Source organism: Heterodontus francisci, chromosome 3 (genome assembly GCF_036365525.1).
Source record: "Heterodontus francisci isolate sHetFra1 chromosome 3, sHetFra1.hap1, whole genome shotgun sequence".
Lineage (NCBI taxonomy): Eukaryota > Metazoa > Chordata > Chondrichthyes > Heterodontiformes > Heterodontidae > Heterodontus > Heterodontus francisci.
The window spans coordinates 72216904-72238523 of NC_090373.1; the positions used below are offsets into that span (position 1 = coordinate 72216904).

The 21620-nt window shown below is 48.1% G+C and overlaps 1 protein-coding gene across 1 annotated transcript in view; it reads right to left on the reverse strand.

Annotated features, from left to right (window-relative positions):
- LOC137367107 (mucin-22-like) overlaps window positions 1-21620 on the reverse strand; it is a 43460-nt gene that overhangs the window by 12753 nt on the left and 9087 nt on the right. The window contains exons 10-19 of the mRNA XM_068028544.1: window positions 21012-21055; window positions 19665-20288; window positions 18950-19141; window positions 16704-17327; window positions 16019-16240; window positions 14791-14917; window positions 9791-10389; window positions 8951-9346; window positions 1252-1722; window positions 337-597 (exon numbers count right to left, since the gene is read on the reverse strand). Coding sequence (XP_067884645.1) covers window positions 337-597; window positions 1252-1722; window positions 8951-9346; window positions 9791-10389; window positions 14791-14917; window positions 16019-16240; window positions 16704-17327; window positions 18950-19141; window positions 19665-20288; window positions 21012-21055 — 3560 coding nt within the window. The remainder of the gene's footprint in view (window positions 1-336; window positions 598-1251; window positions 1723-8950; window positions 9347-9790; window positions 10390-14790; window positions 14918-16018; window positions 16241-16703; window positions 17328-18949; window positions 19142-19664; window positions 20289-21011; window positions 21056-21620) is intronic.

Below are 21620 nucleotides of genomic sequence, written 5' to 3' on the forward strand. Positions count from 1 at the left end.
GATTCCCAGCGGTGAGATTCTCAGCGGTGTGGTTCTCAGCGGTGAGATTCTCAGTGGTGAGATTCTCAGTGGTGAGATTCTCAGGGGTGTGAATCTCAGTGGTGTGAATCTCAGTGGTGTGAATCTCAGTGGTGTGAATCTCTGTGGTTTGAATCTCTGTGGTGTGAATCTCAGTGGTGTGATTCTCAGTGGTGTGAATCTCAGTGGTGTGATTCTCAGTGGTGTGAATCTCAGTGGTGTGAATCTCAGTGGTGTGAATCTCAGTGGTGTCATTCTCAGTGGTGTGATTCCCAGCGGTGAGATTCTCAGTGGTTTGATTCTCAGTGGCATATTCACAGTGGTGTGATTCTCAGTGGTGCGATTCCCAGTGGTGCGAATCTCAGTGGTGTGATTGCCAGTGCTGAGATTCCCAGTGGTGTGATTCCCAGTGGTGTGATTCACAGTGGTGTGGTTCTCAGTGATGTGATTCCCAGTGGAGAGCTTCTCAGATTGCCAGTGCTGAGATTGCCAGTGCTGAGATTGCCAGTGCTGAGTGGTGTGAATCTCAGTGGTGTCATTCTCAATCCTGAGATTCTCAGTGTTCTGATTCTCAGTGTTCTAATTCCCAGTGGAGAGCTTCTCAGTGGAGAGCTTCTCAGTGGTGAGATTCCCAGTGGTGAGATTCCCAGTGGTGAGATTCTCAGTGGTGAGGTTCTCTGTGTTGTTCATCTCAATGCTGAGATTCTCAGTGGTGAGATTCTCTGTGGTGAGATTTTCAGTGGTGTGAATCTCAATGCTGAGATTCTCAGTATTCTGATTCTCAGTGTTCTAATTCCCAGTGGAGAGCTTCTCAGTGGAGAGCTTCTCAGTGGTGAGATTCCCAGTGGTGAGATTCCCAGTGGTGAGATTCCCAGTGGTGAGATTCCCAGTGGTGAGATTCTCAGTGGTGTGAATCTCAGTGGTGTGATTCTCAGTGGTGAGATTCTCAGTGGTGAGATTCTCAGTGGTGTGAATCTCACTGGTGTGATTCTCAGTGGTGTGATTCTCAGTGGTGTGATTCCCAGTGGTGGGATTGCCAGTTTTGAGATTCTCAGTGGTGTGATTCTCAGTGGTGTGATTCCCAGTGGTGAGATTCTCAGTGGTGAGATTCTCAGTGGTGTGATTCCCAGTGGAGAGATTCTCAATCGTGTGATTCTCAGTGGTGTGATTCCCAGTGGTGGTATTATCAGTGGAGTGATTCCCAGAGGTGAGAGTCTCAGTGATCTGATTTACAGTGGTGTTATTCCCAGTGATGTGATTCCCAGTGGTGTGATTCCCTGTGTTGTGATTCCCTGTGTTGTGATTCCCAGTGGTGGTATTACCAGTAGTGTGATTCCCAGTGGCGTGATTCCCAGTGGAGAGATTCTCAGTGATGTGATTCTCAGTGGTGTGAATCTCAGTGGTGTGATGCCCAGTGGTGTGATGCCCAGTGGTGTGATGCCCAGCGGTGAGATTCTCAGCGGTGAGATTCTCAGCGGTGAGATTCTCAGCGGTGACATTCCCAGTGGTGAGATTCCCAGTGGTGAGATTCCCAGTGGTGTTATTCGCAGTGGTGTGATTCGCAGTGGTGAGATTCTCAGTGGTGTGATTCCCAGTGGTGGTATTATCAGTGGTGGTATTATCAGTGGTGGTATTATCAGTGGTGTGATTCCCAGTGGTGTGATTCCCAGTGGTGTGATTCCCAGTGGTGTGAATCCCAGTTATCTGATTCTCAGTGGTGAGATCCTCAGTGGTGAGATCCTCAGTGGTGTGATGCCCAGTGGTGTGATTCCCAGTGGTGTGATTTCCAGTGGTGTTATTCCCAGTGGTGTGATTCCCAGTGGTGGTATTATCAGTGGTGGTATTATCAGTGGTGTGATTCCCAGTGGTGTGATTCCCAGTGGTGTGATTCCCAGTGGTGAGATTCCCAGTTATCTGATTCTCAGTGGTGAGATCCTCAGTGGTGAGATTCTCAGTGGTGAGATTCGCAGTGATCTGATTGTCAGTGTTGCGATTCGCAGTGGTCTGATTCTCAGTGGTGAGTTTTTCAATGGTGTGATTCTCAGTGGTGTGAATCTCTGGTGAGATTCTCAGTGGTGAGATTCTCAGTGGTTTGATTCTCAGTGGTGTGATGCCCATCGGTGAGATTCTCAGTGGTGAGATTCTCAGAGGTGAGATTCTCAGTGGTGTAATTCCCAGTGGTGTGATTCCCAGTGGTGTGATTCCCAGTGGTGTGATTCCCAATGGTGAGATTCTCAGTAGTGAGATTCTCAGTGGTGTGATTGCCAGTGCTGAGATTCTCAGTGGTGTGATTGCCAGTACTGAGATTCCCAGTGGTGAGATTCCCAGTGGTGAGATTCCCAGTGGTGAGATTCTCAGTGGTGAGATTCTCAGTGGTGAGATTCTCTGTGGTGAGATTCTCAGTGGTGTGGTTGCCAGTGCTGAGATTCTCAGTGGTGTGATTCTCAGTGGTGTGATTGCCAGTACTGAGATTCTCAGTGGTGTGATTCCCAGTAGTGAGATTCTCAATGGTGAGATTCTCAGTGGTGAGATTCTAGGTGGTGAGATTCTCAGTGGTATGATTCTTAGTGGTGTGATTCCCAGTGGTGTGATTGCCAGTGCTGAGATTCTCAGTGGTGTGATTCTCAGTGGTGTGATTCCCAGTGGTGAGATTCCCAGTGGTGAGATTCCCAATGGTGAGATTTTCAGTGGTGAGATTTTCAGTGGTGTTATTCTCAGTGGTGTTATTCCCAGTGGTGTTATTCCCAGTGGTGTTATTCCCAGTGGTGAGATTCTCAGTGGTGAGATTCTCAGTGGTGAGATTCCCAGTGGTGAGAATCCCAGTGGTGAGATTCCCAGTGGTGAGATTCCCAGTGGTGTGATTCCCAGTGGTGGTATTATCAGTGGTGTGATTCCCAGTGGTTTGATTCCCAGTGGTGTGATTCCCAGTGGTGTGATTCTCAGTGATCTGATTCTCAGTGGTGTGATTCCCAGTGGTGTGATCCTCAGTGGTGAGATCCTCAGTGGTGTGAATCCCAGTTATCTGATCCTCAGTGGTGAGATCCTCAGTGGTGAGATCCTCAGTGGTGAGATCCTCAGTGGTGTGATTCCCAGTGGTGTGATTCCCAGTGGTGTGATTCCCAGTGGTGTGAGTCGCAGTGACCTGATTCTCAGTGTTGCGATTCTCAGTGGTCTGATTCTCAGTGGTGAGGTTCTCAATGGTGTGATTCTCAATGGTGTGATTCTCAGTGGTGTGATTCTCAGTGGTGTGAATCTCAGTGGTGAGATTCTCAGTGGTGTGAATCTCAGTGTTCTGAATCTCAGTGGTGAGATTCTCAGTGGTGTGAATCTCAGTGGTCTGAATCTCAGTAGTGAGATTCTCAGTGCTGTGAATCACAGTGCTGTGAATCTCAGTGGTGTGATTCCCAGCGGTGAGATTCTCAGTGGTGTGATGCCCAGTGGTGTGATGCCCAGTGGTGTGATGCCCAGTGGTGTGATGCCCAGCGGTGAGATTCTCAGCGGTGAGATTCTCAGCGGTGAGATTCTCAGCGGTGACATTCCCAGTGGTGAGATTCCCAGTGGTGAGATTCCCAGTGGTGTTATTCGCAGTGGTGTGATTCGCAGTGGTGAGATTCTCAGTGGTGTGATTCCCAGTGGTGGTATTATCAGTGGTGGTATTATCAGTGGTGGTATTATCAGTGGTGTGATTCCCAGTGGTGTGATTCCCAGTGGTGTGATTCCCAGTGGTGTGATTCCCAGTGGTGTGAATCCCAGTTATCTGATTCTCAGTGGTGAGATCCTCAGTGGTGAGATCCTCAGTGGTGTGATGCCCAGTGGTGTGATTCCCAGTGGTGTGATTCCCAGTGGTGTTATTCCCAGTGGTGTGATTCCCAGTGGTGGTATTATCAGTGGTGGTATTATCAGTGGTGTGATTCCCAGTGGTGTGATTCCCAGTGGTGTGATTCCCAGTGGTGAGATTCCCAGTTATCTGATTCTCAGTGGTGAGATCCTCAGTGGTGAGATTCTCAGTGGTGAGATTCGCAGTGATCTGATTCTCAGTGTTGCGATTCGCAGTGGTCTGATTCTCAGTGGTGAGTTTTTCAATGGTGTGATTCTCAGTGGTGTGAATCTCTGGTGAGATTCTCAGTGGTGAGATTCTCAGTGGTTTGATTCTCAGTGGTGTGATGCCCATCGGTGAGATTCTCAGTGGTGAGATTCTCAGAGGTGAGATTCTCAGTGGTGTAATTCCCAGTGGTGTGATTCCCAGTGGTGTGATTCCCAGTGGTGTGATTCCCAATGGTGAGATTCTCAGTAGTGAGATTCTCAGTGGTGTGATTGCCAGTGCTGAGATTCTCAGTGGTGTGATTGCCAGTACTGAGATTCCCAGTGGTGAGATTCCCAGTGGTGAGATTCTCAGTGGTGAGATTCTCAGTGGTGAGATTCTCAGTGGTGAGATTCTCTGTGGTGAGATTCTCAGTGGTGTGGTTGCCAGTGCTGAGATTCTCAGTGGTGTGATTGCCAGTACTGAGACTCTCAGTGGTGTGATTCCCAGTAGTGAGATTCTCAATGGTGAGATTCTCAGTGGTGAGATTCTAGGTGGTGAGATTCTCAGTGGTATGATTCTCAGTGGTGTGATTCCCAGTGGTGTGATTGCCAGTGCTGAGATTCTCAGTGGTGTGATTCCCAGCGGTGAGATTCTCAGTGGTGAGATTCTCAGTGGTGAGATTCTCAGTGGTGTCATTCTCAGTGGTGTGATTCCCAGTGGTGAGATTCTCAGTGGTTTGATTCTCAGTGGTGTGATTCCCAGCAGTGAGATTCTCCGTGGTGTGATTCCAGTGGTGAGATTCTCAGTGGTGTGGTTCTCAGTGGTGAGATTCTCAGTGTTGTAATTCTCAGAGGTGTGGTTCTCAGTGGTGAGATTCTCAGTGTTGTGGTTCTCAGTGGTGAGATTCTCAGTGGTGAGATTCTCAGTGGATTGATTCTCAGTGGTTTGATTGCCAGTACTGAGATTCCCAGCGGTGAGATTCCCAGCGATGAGATTCCCAGCGGTGAGATTCTCAGTGCTGTGATTCTCAGTGGTGTGATTCTCAGTGGTGTGATTCTCAGTGGTGTGATTCTCAGTGGTGTGAATCCCAGCGGTGAGATTCTCAGTGCTTTGATTCTCAGTGGTGTGATGCCCAGTGGTGTGATGCCCAGTGGTGTGATGCCCAGCGGTGAGATTCTCAGCGGTGAGATTCTCAGCGGTGAGATTCTCAGCGGTGACATTCCCAGTGGTGAGATTCCCAGTGGTGAGATTCCCAGTGGTGTTATTCGCAGTGGTGTGATTCGCAGTGGTGAGATTCTCAGTGGTGTGATTCCCAGTGGTGGTATTATCAGTGGTGGTATTATCAGTGGTGGTATTATCAGTGGTGTGATTCCCAGTGGTGTGATTCCCAGTGGTGTGATTCCCAGTGGTGTGATTCCCAGTGGTGTGAATCCCAGTTATCTGATTCTCAGTGGTGAGATCCTCAGTGGTGAGATCCTCAGTGGTGTGATGCCCAGTGGTGTGATTCCCAGTGGTGTGATTCCCAGTGGTGTTATTCCCAGTGGTGTGATTCCCAGTGGTGGTATTATCAGTGGTGGTATTATCAGTGGTGTGATTCCCAGTGGTGTGATTCCCAGTGGTGTGATTCCCAGTGGTGAGATTCCCAGTTATCTGATTCTCAGTGGTGAGATCCTCAGTGGTGAGATTCTCAGTGGTGAGATTCGCAGTGATCTGATTCTCAGTGTTGCGATTCGCAGTGGTCTGATTCTCAGTGGTGAGTTTTTCAATGGTGTGATTCTCAGTGGTGTGAATCTCTGGTGAGATTCTCAGTGGTGAGATTCTCAGTGGTTTGATTCTCAGTGGTGTGATGCCCATCGGTGAGATTCTCAGTGGTGAGATTCTCAGAGGTGAGATTCTCAGTGGTGTAATTCCCAGTGGTGTGATTCCCAGTGGTGTGATTCCCAGTGGTGTGATTCCCAATGGTGAGATTCTCAGTAGTGAGATTCTCAGTGGTGTGATTGCCAGTGCTGAGATTCTCAGTGGTGTGATTGCCAGTACTGAGATTCCCAGTGGTGAGATTCCCAGTGGTGAGATTCTCAGTGGTGAGATTCTCAGTGGTGAGATTCTCAGTGGTGAGATTCTCTGTGGTGAGATTCTCAGTGGTGTGGTTGCCAGTGCTGAGATTCTCAGTGGTGTGATTGCCAGTACTGAGACTCTCAGTGGTGTGATTCCCAGTAGTGAGATTCTCAATGGTGAGATTCTCAGTGGTGAGATTCTAGGTGGTGAGATTCTCAGTGGTATGATTCTCAGTGGTGTGATTCCCAGTGGTGTGATTGCCAGTGCTGAGATTCTCAGTGGTGTGATTCCCAGCGGTGAGATTCTCAGTGGTGAGATTCTCAGTGGTGAGATTCTCAGTGGTGTCATTCTCAGTGGTGTGATTCCCAGTGGTGAGATTCTCAGTGGTTTGATTCTCAGTGGTGTGATTCCCAGCAGTGAGATTCTCCGTGGTGTGATTCCAGTGGTGAGATTCTCAGTGGTGTGGTTCTCAGTGGTGAGATTCTCAGTGTTGTAATTCTCAGAGGTGTGGTTCTCAGTGGTGAGATTCTCAGTGTTGTGGTTCTCAGTGGTGAGATTCTCAGTGGTGAGATTCTCAGTGGTTTGATTCTCAGTGGTTTGATTGCCAGTACTGAGATTCCCAGCGGTGAGATTCCCAGCGATGAGATTCCCAGCGGTGAGATTCTCAGTGCTGTGATTCTCAGTGGTGTGATTCTCAGTGGTGTGATTCTCAGTGGTGTGATTCTCAGTGGTGTGAATCCCAGCGGTGAGATTCTCAGTGCTTTGATTCTCAGTGGTGTGATTCCCAGCGGTGAGATTCTCAGTGTTGTGATTCCCAGCGGTGTGATTCCCAGTGGTGGGATTCCCAGTGGTGTGATTCTCAGTGTTGTGATTCTCAGTGGTGAGCTTCTCAGTGGTGGGATTCTCAGTGGTGTTATTCACAGCAGAGTGATTCTCAGTGGTGTGATTCTCAGTGGTGTGATTCTCAGTGGTGTGATTCCCAGTGGTGAGATTCCCAGTGGTGAGATTCCCAATGGTGAGATTTTCAGTGGTGAGATTTTCAGTGGTGTTATTCCCAGTGGTGTTATTCCCAGTGGTGTTATTCCCAGTGGTGAGATTCTCAGTGGTGAGATTCTCAGTGGTGAGATTCCCAGTGGTGAGATTCCCAGTGGTGAGATTCCCAGTGGTGTGATTCCCAGTGGTGGTATTATCAGTGGTGTGATTCCCAGTGGTTTGATTCCCAGTGGTGTGATTCCCAGTGGTGTGATTCTCAGTGATCTGATTCTCAGTGGTGTGATTCCCAGTGGTGTGATCCTCAGTGGTGAGATCCTCAGTGGTGTGAATCCCAGTTATCTGATCCTCAGTGGTGAGATCCTCAGTGGTGAGATCCTCAGTGGTGAGATCCTCAGTGGTGTGATTCCCAGTGGTGTGATTCCCAGTGGTGTGATTCCCAGTGGTGTGAGTCGCAGTGACCTGATTCTCAGTGTTGCGATTCTCAGTGGTCTGATTCTCAGTGGTGAGGTTCTCAATGGTGTGATTCTCAATGGTGTGATTCTCAGTGGTGTGATTCTCAGTGGTGTGAATCTCAGTGGTGAGATTCTCAGTGGTGTGAATCTCAGTGTTCTGAATCTCAGTGGTGAGATTCTCAGTGGTGTGAATCTCAGTGGTCTGAATCTCAGTAGTGAGATTCTCAGTGCTGTGAATCACAGTGCTGTGAATCTCAGTGGTGTGATTCCCAGCGATGAGATTCTCAGTGGTGTGATGCCCAGTGGTGTGATGCCCAGTGGTGTGATGCCCTGTGGTGTGATGCCCAGCGGTGAGATTCTCAGCGGTGAGATTCTCAGCGGTGAGATTCTCAGCGGTGACATTCCCAGTGGTGAGATTCCCAGTGGTGAGATTCCCAGTGGTGTTATTCGCAGTGGTGTGATTCGCAGTGGTGAGATTCTCAGTGGTGTGATTCCCAGTGGTGGTATTATCAGTGGTGGTATTATCAGTGGTGGTATTATCAGTGGTGTGATTCCCAGTGGTGTGATTCCCAGTGGTGTGATTCCCAGTGGTGTGATTCCCAGTGGTGTGAATCCCAGTTATCTGATTCTCAGTGGTGAGATCCTCAGTGGTGAGATCCTCAGTGGTGTGATGCCCAGTGGTGTGATTCCCAGTGGTGTGATTCCCAGTGGTGTTATTCCCAGTGGTGTGATTCCCAGTGGTGGTATTATCAGTGGTGGTATTATCAGTGGTGTGATTCCCAGTGGTGTGATTCCCAGTGGTGTGATTCCCAGTGGTGAGATTCCCAGTTATCTGATTCTCAGTGGTGAGATCCTCAGTGGTGAGATTCTCAGTGGTGAGATTCGCAGTGATCTGATTCTCAGTGTTGCGATTCGCAGTGGTCTGATTCTCAGTGGTGAGTTTTTCAATGGTGTGATTCTCAGTGGTGTGAATCTCTGGTGAGATTCTCAGTGGTGAGATTCTCAGTGGTTTGATTCTCAGTGGTGTGATGCCCATCGGTGAGATTCTCAGTGGTGTGATTCCCAGCGGTGAGATTCCCAGCGGTGAGATTCTCAGCGGTGTGGTTCTCAGCGGTGAGATTCTCAGTGGTGAGATTCTCAGTGGTGAGATTCTCAGGGGTGTGAATCTCAGTGGTGTGAATCTCAGTGGTGTGAATCTCAGTGGTGTGAATCTCTGTGGTTTGAATCTCTGTGGTGTGAATCTCAGTGGTGTGATTCTCAGTGGTGTGAATCTCAGTGGTGTGATTCTCAGTGGTGTGAATCTCAGTGGTGTGAATCTCAGTGGTGTGAATCTCAGTGGTGTCATTCTCAGTGGTGTGATTCCCAGCGGTGAGATTCTCAGTGGTTTGATTCTCAGTGGCATATTCACAGTGGTGTGATTCTCAGTGGTGCGATTCCCAGTGGTGCGAATCTCAGTGGTGTGATTGCCAGTGCTGAGATTCCCAGTGGTGTGATTCCCAGTGGTGTGATTCACAGTGGTGTGGTTCTCAGTGATGTGATTCCCAGTGGAGAGCTTCTCAGATTGCCAGTGCTGAGATTGCCAGTGCTGAGATTGCCAGTGCTGAGTGGTGTGAATCTCAGTGGTGTCATTCTCAATCCTGAGATTCTCAGTGTTCTGATTCTCAGTGGTGAGATTCTCAGTGGTGAGGTTCTCTGTGTTGTTCATCTCAATGCTGAGATTCTCAGTGGTGAGATTCTCTGTGGTGAGATTTTCAGTGGTGTGAATCTCAATGCTGAGATTCTCAGTATTCTGATTCTCAGTGTTCTAATTCCCAGTGGAGAGCTTCTCAGTGGAGAGCTTCTCAGTGGTGAGATTCCCAGTGGTGAGATTCCCAGTGGTGAGATTCCCAGTGGTGAGATTCCCAGTGGTGAGATTCTCAGTGGTGTGAATCTCAGTGGTGTGATTCTCAGTGGTGAGATTCTCAGTGGTGAGATTCTCAGTGGTGTGAATCTCACTGGTGTGATTCTCAGTGGTGTGATTCTCAGTGGTGTGATTCCCAGTGGTGGGATTGCCAGTTTTGAGATTCTCAGTGGTGTGATTCTCAGTGGTGTGATTCCCAGTGGTGAGATTCTCAGTGGTGAGATTCTCAGTGGTGTGATTCCCAGTGGAGAGATTCTCAATCGTGTGATTCTCAGTGGTGTGATTCCCAGTGGTGGTATTATCAGTGGAGTGATTCCCAGAGGTGAGAGTCTCAGTGATCTGATTTACAGTGGTGTTATTCCCAGTGATGTGATTCCCAGTGGTGTGATTCCCTGTGTTGTGATTCCCTGTGTTGTGATTCCCAGTGGTGGTATTACCAGTAGTGTGATTCCCAGTGGCGTGATTCCCAGTGGAGAGATTCTCAGTGATGTGATTCTCAGTGGTGTGAATCTCAGTGGTGTGAATCTCAGTGGTGTGAATCGCAGTGGTGTGAATCGCAGTGGTGTGAATCGCAGTGGTGTGAATCTCAGTGGTGTGATTCTCAATGGTGAGATTCTCAGTGGTATGATTCCCAGTGTTGTGATTCCCAGTGGCGTGATTCCCAGTGGCGTGATTCCCCGTGGAGAGATTCTCAGTGATGTGATTCTCAGTGGTGTGAATCTCAGTGGTGTGATTCTCAATGGTGTTATTCTCAGTGGTGTGATTCTCAGTGGTGTGAATCTCAGTAGTTTGATTCTCAGAGGTGAGGTTCCCAGTGGTGTGATTCTCATTGGTGAGATTCTCATTGCTGCGATTCTCAATGGTGAGATTCCCAGTGGTGTGATTCCCAATGGTGAGATCCCCAGTGGTGTGATTCCCAATGGTGAGATTGTCAGTGGTCTGATTCTCTGTGCGTGATTCTCAGTGGTGTGATTCTCCGTGGTGAGATTCTCTGTGGTGTGATTCTCGGTGGTGTGATTCTCGGTGGTGTGATTCTCGGTGGTGTGATTCTCAGTGGTGTGATCCCCAGTGGTGAGATTCTCAGTGGTGAGATTCTCAGTGGTGAGATTCTCAGTGGTGTGATTCCCAGTGGTGTGATTCCCAGTGGTGTGATTCTCAGTGGTGTGATTCCCAGAGGTGTGATTCCCAGAGGTGAGATTCTCAGTGGTGTGATTCCCAGTGTTGTGATTCCCAGTGGTGTGATTCCCAGTGGTGTGATTCCCAATGGTGAGATTCTCAGTAGTGAGATTCTCAGTGGTGTGATTGCCAGTGCTGAGATTCTCAGTGGTGTGATTGCCAGTACTGAGATTCTCAGTGGTGTGATTCTCAGTGGTGAGATTCTCAGTGGTGTGATTCTCAGTAGTGTGATTCTCAGTGCTGAGATTCTCAGTGCTGAGATTCTCAGTGGTGTGATTCTCAGTGGTGTGATTGCCAATACTGAGATTCTCAGTGGTGTGATTCCCAGTGGTGAGATTCTCAGTGGTGTGATTCCCAGTGGTGTGATTCCCAGTGGTGTGATTGCCAGTGCTGAGATTCCCAGCAGTGTGATTCCCAGTGGTGAGATACACAGCGGTGAGATTCTCAGTGGTGAGATTCTCAGTGGTGTCATTCTCAGTGGTGTGATTCCCAGTGGTGAGATTCTCAGTGGTTTGATTCTCAGTGGGGTGATTCCCAGCGGTGAGATTCTCCGTGGTGTGATTCCAGTGGTGAGATTCTCAGTGGTGTGGTTCTCAGTGGTGAGATTCTCAGTGTTGTGATTCTCAGAGGTGTAGTTCTCAGTGGTGAGATTCTCAGTGTTGTGGTTCTCAGTGGTGAGATTCTCAGTGGTGAGATTCTCAGTGGTGTGATTCTCAGTGGTGTGATTCTCAGTGATGTGATTCTCAGTGGTGTGATTCCCAGCGGTGAGATTCTCAGTGGTTTGATTCTCAGTGGTGACATTCTCAGTGTTGTGATTCCCAGTGGTGTGATTCCCAGTGGTGTGATTCCCAGTGGTGTGATTCTCAGTGTTGTGATTCTCAGTGGTGAGCTTCTCAGTGGTGGGATTCTCAGTGGTGTTATTCACAGCAGAGTGATTCTCAGTGGTGTGATTCTCAGTGGTGTGATTCCCAGTGGTGTGATTCCCAGTAGTGAGATTCCCAGTGGTGAGATTCCCAGTGGTGAGATTCTCAGTGGTGAGATTCCCAGTGGTGTTATTCCCAGTGGTGTTATTCCCAGTGGTGTTATTCCCAGTGGTGAGATTCCCAGTGGTTTGATTCCCAGTGGTTTGATTCCCAGTGGTGTGATTCCCAGTGGTGTGATTCCCAGTGATCTGATTCTCAGTGGTGTGATTCCCAGTGGTGAGATCCTCAGTGGTGAGATTCCCAGTGGTGTGAATCCCAGTTATCTGATCCTCAGTGGTGAGATCCTCAGTGGTGTGATTCCCAGTGGTGTGAGTCGCAGTGATCTGATTCTCAGTGTTGCGATTCTCAGTGGTCTGATTCTCAGTGGTGAGTTTCTCAATGGTGTGATTCTCAGTGGTGTGATTCTCAGTGGTGTGAATCTCAGTGGTGAGATTCTCAGTGGTGTGAATCTCAGTGTTGTGAATCTCGGTGAGATTCTCAGTGGTGTGAATCTCAGTGGTGTGACTCTCAGTAGTGAGATTCTCAGTGCTGTGAATCTCAGTGGTGTGATTCCCAGCGGTGAGATTCTCAGTGGTTTGATTCTCAGTGGTGTGATGCCCAGCGGTGAGATTCTCAGCGGTGAGATTCTCAGCGATGAGATTCTCAGCGGTGAGATTCTCAGCGGTGAGATTCCCAGTGGTGAGATTCCCAGTGGTGAGATTCTCAGTGGTGAGATTCTCAGTGGTGTGATTCGCAGTGGTGAGATTCTCAGTGGTGTGATTCCCAGTGGTGGTATTATCAGTGGTGGTATTATCAGTGGTGTGATTCCCAGTGGTGGTATTATCAGTGGTGGTATTATCAGTGGTGGTATTATCAGTGGTGTGATTCCCAGTGGTGTGATTCCCAGTGGTGAGATTCCCAGTGGTGTGAATCCCAGTTATCTGATCCTCAGTGGTGAGATCCACAGTGGTGAGATCCTCAGTGGTGTGATTCCCAGTGGTGTGATTCCCAGTGGTGTGATTCCCAGTGGTGTGATTCCCAGTGGTGGTATTATCAGTGGTGGTATTATCAGTGGTGTTATTCACAGCAGAGTGATTCTCAGTGGTGTGATTCTCAGTGGTGTGATTCCCAGTGGTGTGATTCCCAGTGGTGAGATTCCCAGTGGTGAGATTCCCTGTGGTGAGATTCCCAGTGGTGAGATTCTCAGTGGTGAGATTCTCAGTGGTGTTATTCCCAGTGGTGTTATTCCCAGTGGTGTTATTCCCAGTGGTGAGATTCCCAGTGGTTTGATTCCCAGTGGTTTGATTCCCAGTGGTGTGATTCCCAGTGGTGTGATTCCCAGTGATCTGATTCTCAGTGGTGTGATTCCCAGTGGTGAGATCCTCAGTGGTGAGATTCCCAGTGGTGTGAATCCCAGTTATCTGATCCTCAGTGGTGAGATCCTCAGTGGTGTGATTCCCAGTGGTGTGAGTCGCAGTGATCTGATTCTCAGTGTTGCGATTCTCAGTGGTCTGATTCTCAGTGGTGAGTTTCTCAATGGTGTGATTCTCAGTGGTGTGATTCTCAGTGGTGTGAATCTCAGTGGTGAGATTCTCAGTGGTGTGAACCTCAGTGTTGTGAATCTCGGTGAGATTCTCAGTGGTGTCAATCTCAGTGGTGTGAATCTCAGTAGTGAGATTCTCAGTGCTGTGAATCTCAGTGGTGTGATTCCCAGCGGTGAGATTCTCAGTGGTTTGATTCTCAGTGGTGTGATGCCCAGCGGTGAGATTCTCAGCGGTGAGATTCTCAGCGATGAGATTCTCAGCGGTGAGATTCTCAGCGGTGAGATTCCCAGTGGTGAGATTCCCAGTGGTGAGATTCTCAGTGGTGAGATTCTCAGTGGTGTGATTCGCAGTGGTGAGATTCTCAGTGGTGTGATTCCCAGTGGTGGTATTATCAGTGGTGGTATTATCAGTGGTGTGATTCCCAGTGGTGGTATTATCAGTGGTGGTATTATCAGTGGTGGTATTATCAGTGGTGTGATTCCCAGTGGTGTGATTCCCAGTGGTGAGATTCCCAGTGGTGTGAATCCCAGTTATCTGATCCTCAGTGGAGAGATCCACAGTGGTGAGATCCTCAGTGGTGTGATTCCCAGTGGTGTGATTCCCAGTGGTGTGATTCCCAGTGGTGTGATTCCCAGTGGTGATATTATCAGTGGTGGTATTATCAGTGGTGTGATTCCCAGTGGTGTGATTCCCAGTGGTGAGATTCCCAGTGGTGAGATTCCCAGTGGTGAGATTCCCAGTGGTGTGAATCCCAGTTATCTGATTCTCAGTGGTGAGATCCTCAGTGGTGAGATCCTCAGTGGTGATATTCTCAGTGGTGAGATTCGCAGTGATCTGTTTCTCAGTGTTGCGATTCTCAGTGGTCTGATTCTCAGTGGTGAGTTTCTCAATGGTGTGATTCTCAGTGGTGTGAATCTCAGTGGTGTGAATCTCAGTGGTGAGATTCTCAGTGGTGAGATTCTCAGTGGTGTGAATCTCAGTGGTGTGATTCTCAGCGGTGAGATTCTCAGTGGTTTGATTCTCAGTGGTGTGATGCCCATCGGTGAGATTCTCAGTGGTGTGATTCCCAGCGGTGAGATTCTCAGTGGTGTGGTTCTCAGTGGTGTGAATCTCAGTGGTGTGAATCTCAGTGGTGTGAATCTCTGTGGTGTGAATCTCTGTGGTGTGAATCTCAGTGTTGTGATTCTCAGTGGTGTGATTCTCAGTGGTGTGAATCTCAGTGGTGTGATTCTCAGTGGTGAGATTCTCAGTGGTGTGAATCTCAGTGGTGTGAATCTCAGTGGTGTCATTCTCAGTGGTGTGATTCCCAGCGGTGAGATTCTCAGTGGCATATTCACAGTGGTGTGATTCTCAGTGGTGAGATTCGCAGTGGTGAGATGCCCAGTGGTGCGATTCCCAGTGGTGCGAATCTCAGTGGTGTGATTGCCAGTGCTGAGATTCCCAGTGGTGTGATTCCCAGTGGTGGTATTATCAGTGGTGGTATTATCAGTGGTGTGATTCCCAGTGGTGAGATTCCCAGTGGTGAGATTCCCAGTGGTGAGATTCCCAGTGGTGTGAATCCCAGTTATCTGATTCTCAGTGGTGAGATCCTCAGTGGTGAGATCCTCAGTGGTGAGATGCCCAGTGGTGCGATTCCCAGTGGTGCGAATCTCAGTGGTGTGATTGCCAGTGCTGAGATTCCCAGTGGTGTGATTCCCAGTAGTGAGCTTCTCAGTGGTGTGATTGCCAGTGCTGAGATTCCCAGTGGTGTGATTCCCAGTGGTGAGATTACCAGTGGTGTGAATTCCAGTTATCTGATCCTCAGTGGTGAGATCCTCAGTTGTGTGATTCCCAGTGGTGTGATTCCCAGTGGTGTGATTCCCAGTGGTGTGATTCCCAGTGGTGGTGTTATCAGTGGTGGTATTATCAGTGGTGTGATTCCAAGTGGTGAGATTCCCAGTGGTGAGATTCCCAGTGGTGAGATTCCCAGTGGTGTGAATCCCAGTTATCTGATTCTCAGTGGTGAGATCCTCAGTGGTGAGATCCTCAGTGGTGAGATTCTCAGTGGTGAGTTTCTCAATGGTGTGATTCTCAGTGGTGTGAATCTCTGGTGAGATTCTCAGTGGTGTGATTCCCAGCGGTGAGATTCTCAGTGGTTTGATTCTCAGTGGTGTGATGCCCATCGGTGAGATTCTCAGTGGTGTGATTCCCAGCGGTGAGTTTCTCAGTGGTGTGGTTCTCAGTGGTGAGATTCACAGTGGTGAGATTCTCAGTGGTGTGAATCTCAGTGGTGTGAATCTCAGTGGTGTGAATCTCTGTGGTGTGAATCTCTGTGGTGTGAATCTCTGTGGTGTGAATCTCAGTGGTGTGATTCTCAGTGGTCTGAATCTCAGTGGTATGAATCTCAGTGGTGTGATTCTCAGTGGTGAGATTCTCAGTGGTGTGAATCTCAGTGGTGTGAATCTCAGTGGTGTGAATCTCAGTGGTGTCATTCTCAGTGGCATATTCACAGTGGTGTGGTTCTCTGTGATGTGATTCCCAGTGGAGAGCTTCTCAGTGGCGTGATTGCCAGTGTTGAGATTGCCAGTGCTGAGATTGCCAGTGCTGAGATTCTCAGTGGTGTGATTCTCAGTAGTGTGATTGCCAGTGCTGAGATTGCCAGTGCTGAGATTGCCAGTGCTGAGATTCTCAGTGGTGTGATTCTCAGTAGTGTGATTGCCAGTGCTGAGATTGCCAGTGCTGAGATTCCCAGTGGTGAGATTCCCAGTGGTGAGATTCCCAGTGGTGAGATTCGCAGTGGTGAGATTCCCAGTGGAGAGATTCTCAATCGTGTGATTCTCAGTGGTGTGATTCCCAGTGGTGGTATTATCAGTGGTGTGATTCCCAGTGGTGAGATTCTCAGTGATCTGATTTACAGTGGTGTTATTCCCAGTGATGTGATTCCCAGTAGTGTGATTCCCTGTGGTGGGATTCCCAATGGTGAGATTCTCAGTGGTGTGATTCCCAGTGGTGGTATTACCAGTAGTGTGATTCCCAGTGGCGTGATTCCCAGTGGAGAGATTCTCAGTGATGTGATTCTCAGTGGTGTGAATCGCAGTGGTGTGAATCGCAGTGGTGTGAATCGCAGTGGTGTGATTCTCAGTGGTGTGATTCTCAGTGGTGTGATTCTCAGTAGTTTGATTCTCAGTGGTGAGATTCTCAGTGGTGAGATTCTCAGTGGTGTAAATCTAAGTAATGTGATTCTCAGTGGGGAGATTCCCAGTTGTGTTATTCTCAGTGATCTGATTCTCAGTGGTGTGATTCTCAGTAGTTTGATTCTCAGTGGTGAGATTCTCAGTGGTGAGATTCTCAGTGGTGTGAATCTCAGTGGTGTGAATCTCAGTGATGTGCATCTCAGTGGTCTGAATCTCAGTGGTGAGATTCTCAGTGGTGTGATTCTCAGTGGTCTGAATCTCAGTGGTGTGAATCTCAATGGTGTGATTCTCAGTGGTTTCAGTCTCAGTGGTGTGATTCTCAGTGGTGTGAATCTCAGTGGTGTGATTCTCAGTGGTCTGAATCTCTGAGATTCTCCGTGGTGTGAATCTCAGCCGTGGGAATCACAGTGGTGGGAATCTCAGTGATGTGATTCTCAGTGGTGTGATTCTCAGTGGTGTGAATCTCAGTTGTGTGAATCTCAGTGGTGTGAATCTCAGTGGTGAGATTCTCAGTGGTGAGATTCTCAGTGGTGTGAATCTCAGTGGTGTGAATCTCAGTGGTGTCATTCTCAATCCTGAGATTCTCAGTGTTCTGATTCTCAGTGGTGAGATTCTCAGTGGTGAGGTTCTCTGTGTTGTTCATCTCAATGCTGAGATTCTCAGTGGTGAGATTCTCTGTGGTGGTATTATCAGTGGTGTGATTCCCAGTGGTGAGATTCTCAGTGATCTGATTTACAGTGGTGTTATATCCAGTGATGTGATTCCCAGTAGTGTGATTCCCTGTGGTGTGATTCCCAATGGTGAGATTCTCAGTGGTGTGATTCCCAGTGTTGTGATTCCCAGTGGTGGTATTATCAGTAGTGTGATTCCCAGTGGCATGATTCCCAGTGGTGTGAATCTCAGTGGTGTGATTCTCAGTGGTCTGAATCTCAGTGAGATTCTCCGTGGTGTGAATCTCAGCCGTGGGAATCACAGTGGTGGGAATCTCAGTGGTGTGATTCTCAGTGGTGTGATTCTCAGTGGTGTGAATCTCAGTGGTGAGATTCTCAGTGGTGAGATTCTCAGTTATGTGAATCTCAGTGGTGTGAATCTCAGTGATGTGAATCTCAGTGGTGTGAATCTCAGTGGTGTCATTCTCAATCCTGAGATTCTCAGAGTTCTGATTCTCAGTGGTGAGGTTCTCTGTGTTGTTCATCTCAATGCTGAGATTCTCATTGGTGAGATTCTCTGTGGTGAGATTTTCAGTGGTGTGAATCTCAATGCTGAGATTCTCAGTGTTCTGATTCTCAGTGTTCTAATTCCCATTGGAGAGCTTCTCAGTGGAGAGCTTCTCAGTGGTGAGATTCCCAGTGGTGAGATTCCCAGTGGTGAGATTCCCAGTGGTGAGATTCTCAGTGGTGAGATTCTCAGTGGTGTGAATCTCAGTGGTGTGAATCAAAGTGGTGAGATTCTCAGTGGTGAGATTCTCAGTGGTGATATTCTCACTGGTGTGAATCTCACTGGTGTGATTCTCAGTGGTGTGATTCCCAGTGGTGTGATTGCCAGTTTTCAGATTCTCAGTGGTGTGATTCTCAGTGGTGTGATTCCCAGTGGTGAGATTCTCAGTGGTGAGATTCTCAGTGGTGTGATTCCCAGTGGAGAGATTCTCAATCGTGTGATTCTCAGTGGTGTGATTCCCAGCGGTGGTATTATCAGTGGTGTGATTCCCAGTGGTGAGATTCTCAGTGATCTGATTTACAGTGGTGTTATTCCCAGTGATGTGATTCCCAGTGGTGTGATTCCCTGTGTTGTGATTCCCAGTGGTGGTATTACCAGTAGTGTGATTCCCAGTGGAGATATTCTCAGTGATGTGATTCTCAGTGGTGTGAATCTCAGTGGTGTGAATCGCAGTGGTGTGAATCGCAGTGGTGTGAATCTCAGTGGTGTGATTCTCAATGGTGAGATTCTCAGTGGTATGATTCCCAGTGTTGTGATTCCCAGTGGTGGTATTACCAGTAGTGTGATTCCCAGTGGAGAGATTCTCAGTGGTGTGAATCGCAGTGGTGTGAATCGCAGTGGTGTGAATCTCAGTGGTGTGATTCTCAATGGTGTTATTCTCAGTGTTGTGATTCTCAGTGGTGTAAATCTAAGTAATGTGATTCTCAGTGGTGAGATTCCCAGTTGTGTTATTCTCAGTGATCTGATTCTCAGTGGTGTGAATCTCAGTGGTGTGAATCTCAGTGGTGTGAATCTCAGTAGTTTGATTCTCAGTGGTGAGATTCTCAGTGGTGTGAATCTCAGTGGTGTGCATCTCAGTGGTCTGAATCTCAGTGGTGAGATTCTCAGTGGTGTGATTCCCAGTGTTGTGATTCCCAGTGGTGGTATTACCAGTAGTGTGATTCCCAGTGGCGTGATTCCCAGTGGTGTGATTCTCAGTGGTGTGAATCGCAATGTAGTGAATCGCAGTGGTGTGAATCGCAGTGGTGTGATTCTCAGTGGTGTGATTCTCAGTGGTGTGATTCCCAGTGTTGTGATTCCCAGTGGTGGTATTACCAGTAGTGTGATTCCCAGTGGCGTGATTCCCAGTGGTGTGATTCTCAGTGGTGTGAATCTCAGTGGTGTCATTCTCAGTGGTGTGATTCCCAGCGGTGAGATTCTCAGTGGCATATTCACAGTGGTGTGGTTCTCAGTGATGTGATTCCCAGTGGAGAGCTGCTCAGTGGCGTGATTGCCAGTGTTGAGATTGCCAGTGCTGAGATTGCCAGTGCTGAGATTCTCAGTGGTGTGATTCCCAGTGGTGGTATTACCAGTAGTGTGATTCCCAGTGGCGTGATTCCCAGTGGAGAGATTCTCAGTGATGTGATTCTCAGTGGTGTGAATCGCAGTGGTGTGAATCGCAGTGGTGTGAATCGCAGTGGTGTGATTCTCAGTGGTGTGATTCTCAGTGGTGTGATTCTCAGTAGTTTGATTCTCAGTGGTGAGATTCTCAGTGGTGAGATTCTCAGTGGTGTAAATCTAAGTAATGTGATTCTCAGTGGGGAGATTCCCAGTTGTGTTATTCTCAGTGATCTGATTCTCAGTGGTGTGATTCTCAGTAGTTTGATTCTCAGTGGTGAGATTCTCAGTGGTGAGATTCTCAGTGGTGTGAATCTCAGTGGTGTGAATCTCAGTGATGTGCATCTCAGTGGTCTGAATCTCAGTGGTGAGATTCTCAGTGGTGTGATTCTCAGTGGTCTGAATCTCAGTGGTGTGAATCTCAATGGTGTGATTCTCAGTGGTTTCAGTCTCAGTGGTGTGATTCTCAGTGGTGTGAATCTCAGTGGTGTGATTCTCAGTGGTCTGAATCTCTGAGATTCTCCGTGGTGTGAATCTCAGCCGTGGGAATCACAGTGGTGGGAATCTCAGTGATGTGATTCTCAGTGGTGTGATTCTCAGTGGTGTGAATCTCAGTTGTGTGAATCTCAGTGGTGTGAATCTCAGTGGTGAGATTCTCAGTGGTGAGATTCTCAGTGGTGTGAATATCAGTGGTGTGAATCTCAGTGGTGTCATTCTCAATCCTGAGATTCTCAGTGTTCTGATTCTCAGTGGTGAGATTCTCAGTGGTGAGGTTCTCTGTGTTGTTCATCTCAATGCTGAGATTCTCAGTGGTGAGATTCTCTGTGGTGGTATTATCAGTGGTGTGATTCCCAGTGGTGAGATTCTCAGTGATCTGATTTACAGTGGTGTTATATCCAGTGATGTGATTCCCAGTAGTGTGATTCCCTGTGGTGTGATTCCCAATGGTGAGATTCTCAGTGGTGTGATTCCCAGTGTTGTGATTCCCAGTGGTGGTATTATCAGTAGTGTGATTCCCAGTGGCATGATTCCCAGTGGTGTGAATCTCAGTGGTGTGATTCTCAGTGGTCTGAATCTCAGTGAGATTCTCCGTGGTGTGAATCTCAGCCGTGGGAATCACAGTGGTGGGAATCTCAGTGGTGTGATTCTCAGTGGTGTGATTCTCAGTGGTGTGAATCTCAGTGGTGAGATTCTCAGTGGTGAGATTCTCAGTGGTGAGATTCTCAGTTATGTGAATCTCAGTGGTGTGAATCTCAGTGATGTGAATCTCAGTGGTGTGAATCTCAGTGGTGTCATTCTCAATCCTGAGATTCTCAGAGTTCTGATTCTCAGTGGTGAGGTTCTCTGTGTTGTTCATCTCAATGCTGAGATTCTCATTGGTGAGATTCTCTGTGGTGAGATTTTCAGTGGTGTGAATCTCAATGCTGAGATTCTCAGTGTTCTGATTCTCAGTGTTCTAATTCCCATTGGAGAGCTTCTCAGTGGAGAGCTTCTCAGTGGTGAGATTCCCAGTGGTGAGATTCCCAGTGGTGAGATTCCCAGTGGTGAGATTCTCAGTGGTGAGATTCTCAGTGGTGTGAATCTCAGTGGTGTGAATCAAAGTGGTGAGATTCTCAGTGGTGAGATTCTCAGTGGTGATATTCTCACTGGTGTGAATCTCACTGGTGTGATTCTCAGTGGTGTGATTCCCAGTGGTGTGATTGCCAGTTTTCAGATTCTCAGTGGTGTGATTCTCAGTGGTGTGATTCCCAGTGGTGAGATTCTCAGTGGTGAGATTCTCAGTGGTGTGATTCCCAGTGGAGAGATTCTCAATCGTGTGATTCTCAGTGGTGTGATTCCCAGCGGTGGTATTATCAGTGGTGTGATTCCCAGTGGTGAGATTCTCAGTGATCTGATTTACAGTGGTGTTATTCCCAGTGATGTGATTCCCAGTGGTGTGATTCCCTGTGTTGTGATTCCCAGTGGTGGTATTACCAGTAGTGTGATTCCCAGTGGAGATATTCTCAGTGATGTGATTCTCAGTGGTGTGAATCTCAGTGGTGTGAATCGCAGTGGTGTGAATCGCAGTGGTGTGAATCTCAGTGGTGTGATTCTCAATGGTGAGATTCTCAGTGGTATGATTCCCAGTGTTGTGATTCCCAGTGGTGGTATTACCAGTAGTGTGATTCCCAGTGGAGAGATTCTCAGTGGTGTGAATCGCAGTGGTGTGAATCGCAGTGGTGTGAATCTCAGTGGTGTGATTCTCAATGGTGTTATTCTCAGTGTTGTGATTCTCAGTGGTGTAAATCTAAGTAATGTGATTCTCAGTGGTGAGATTCCCAGTTGTGTTATTCTCAGTGATCTGATTCTCAGTGGTGTGAATCTCAGTGGTGTGAATCTCAGTGGTGTGAATCTCAGTAGTTTGATTCTCAGTGGTGAGATTCTCAGTGGTGTGAATCTCAGTGGTGTGCATCTCAGTGGTCTGAATCTCAGTGGTGAGATTCTCAGTGGTGTGATTCCCAGTGTTGTG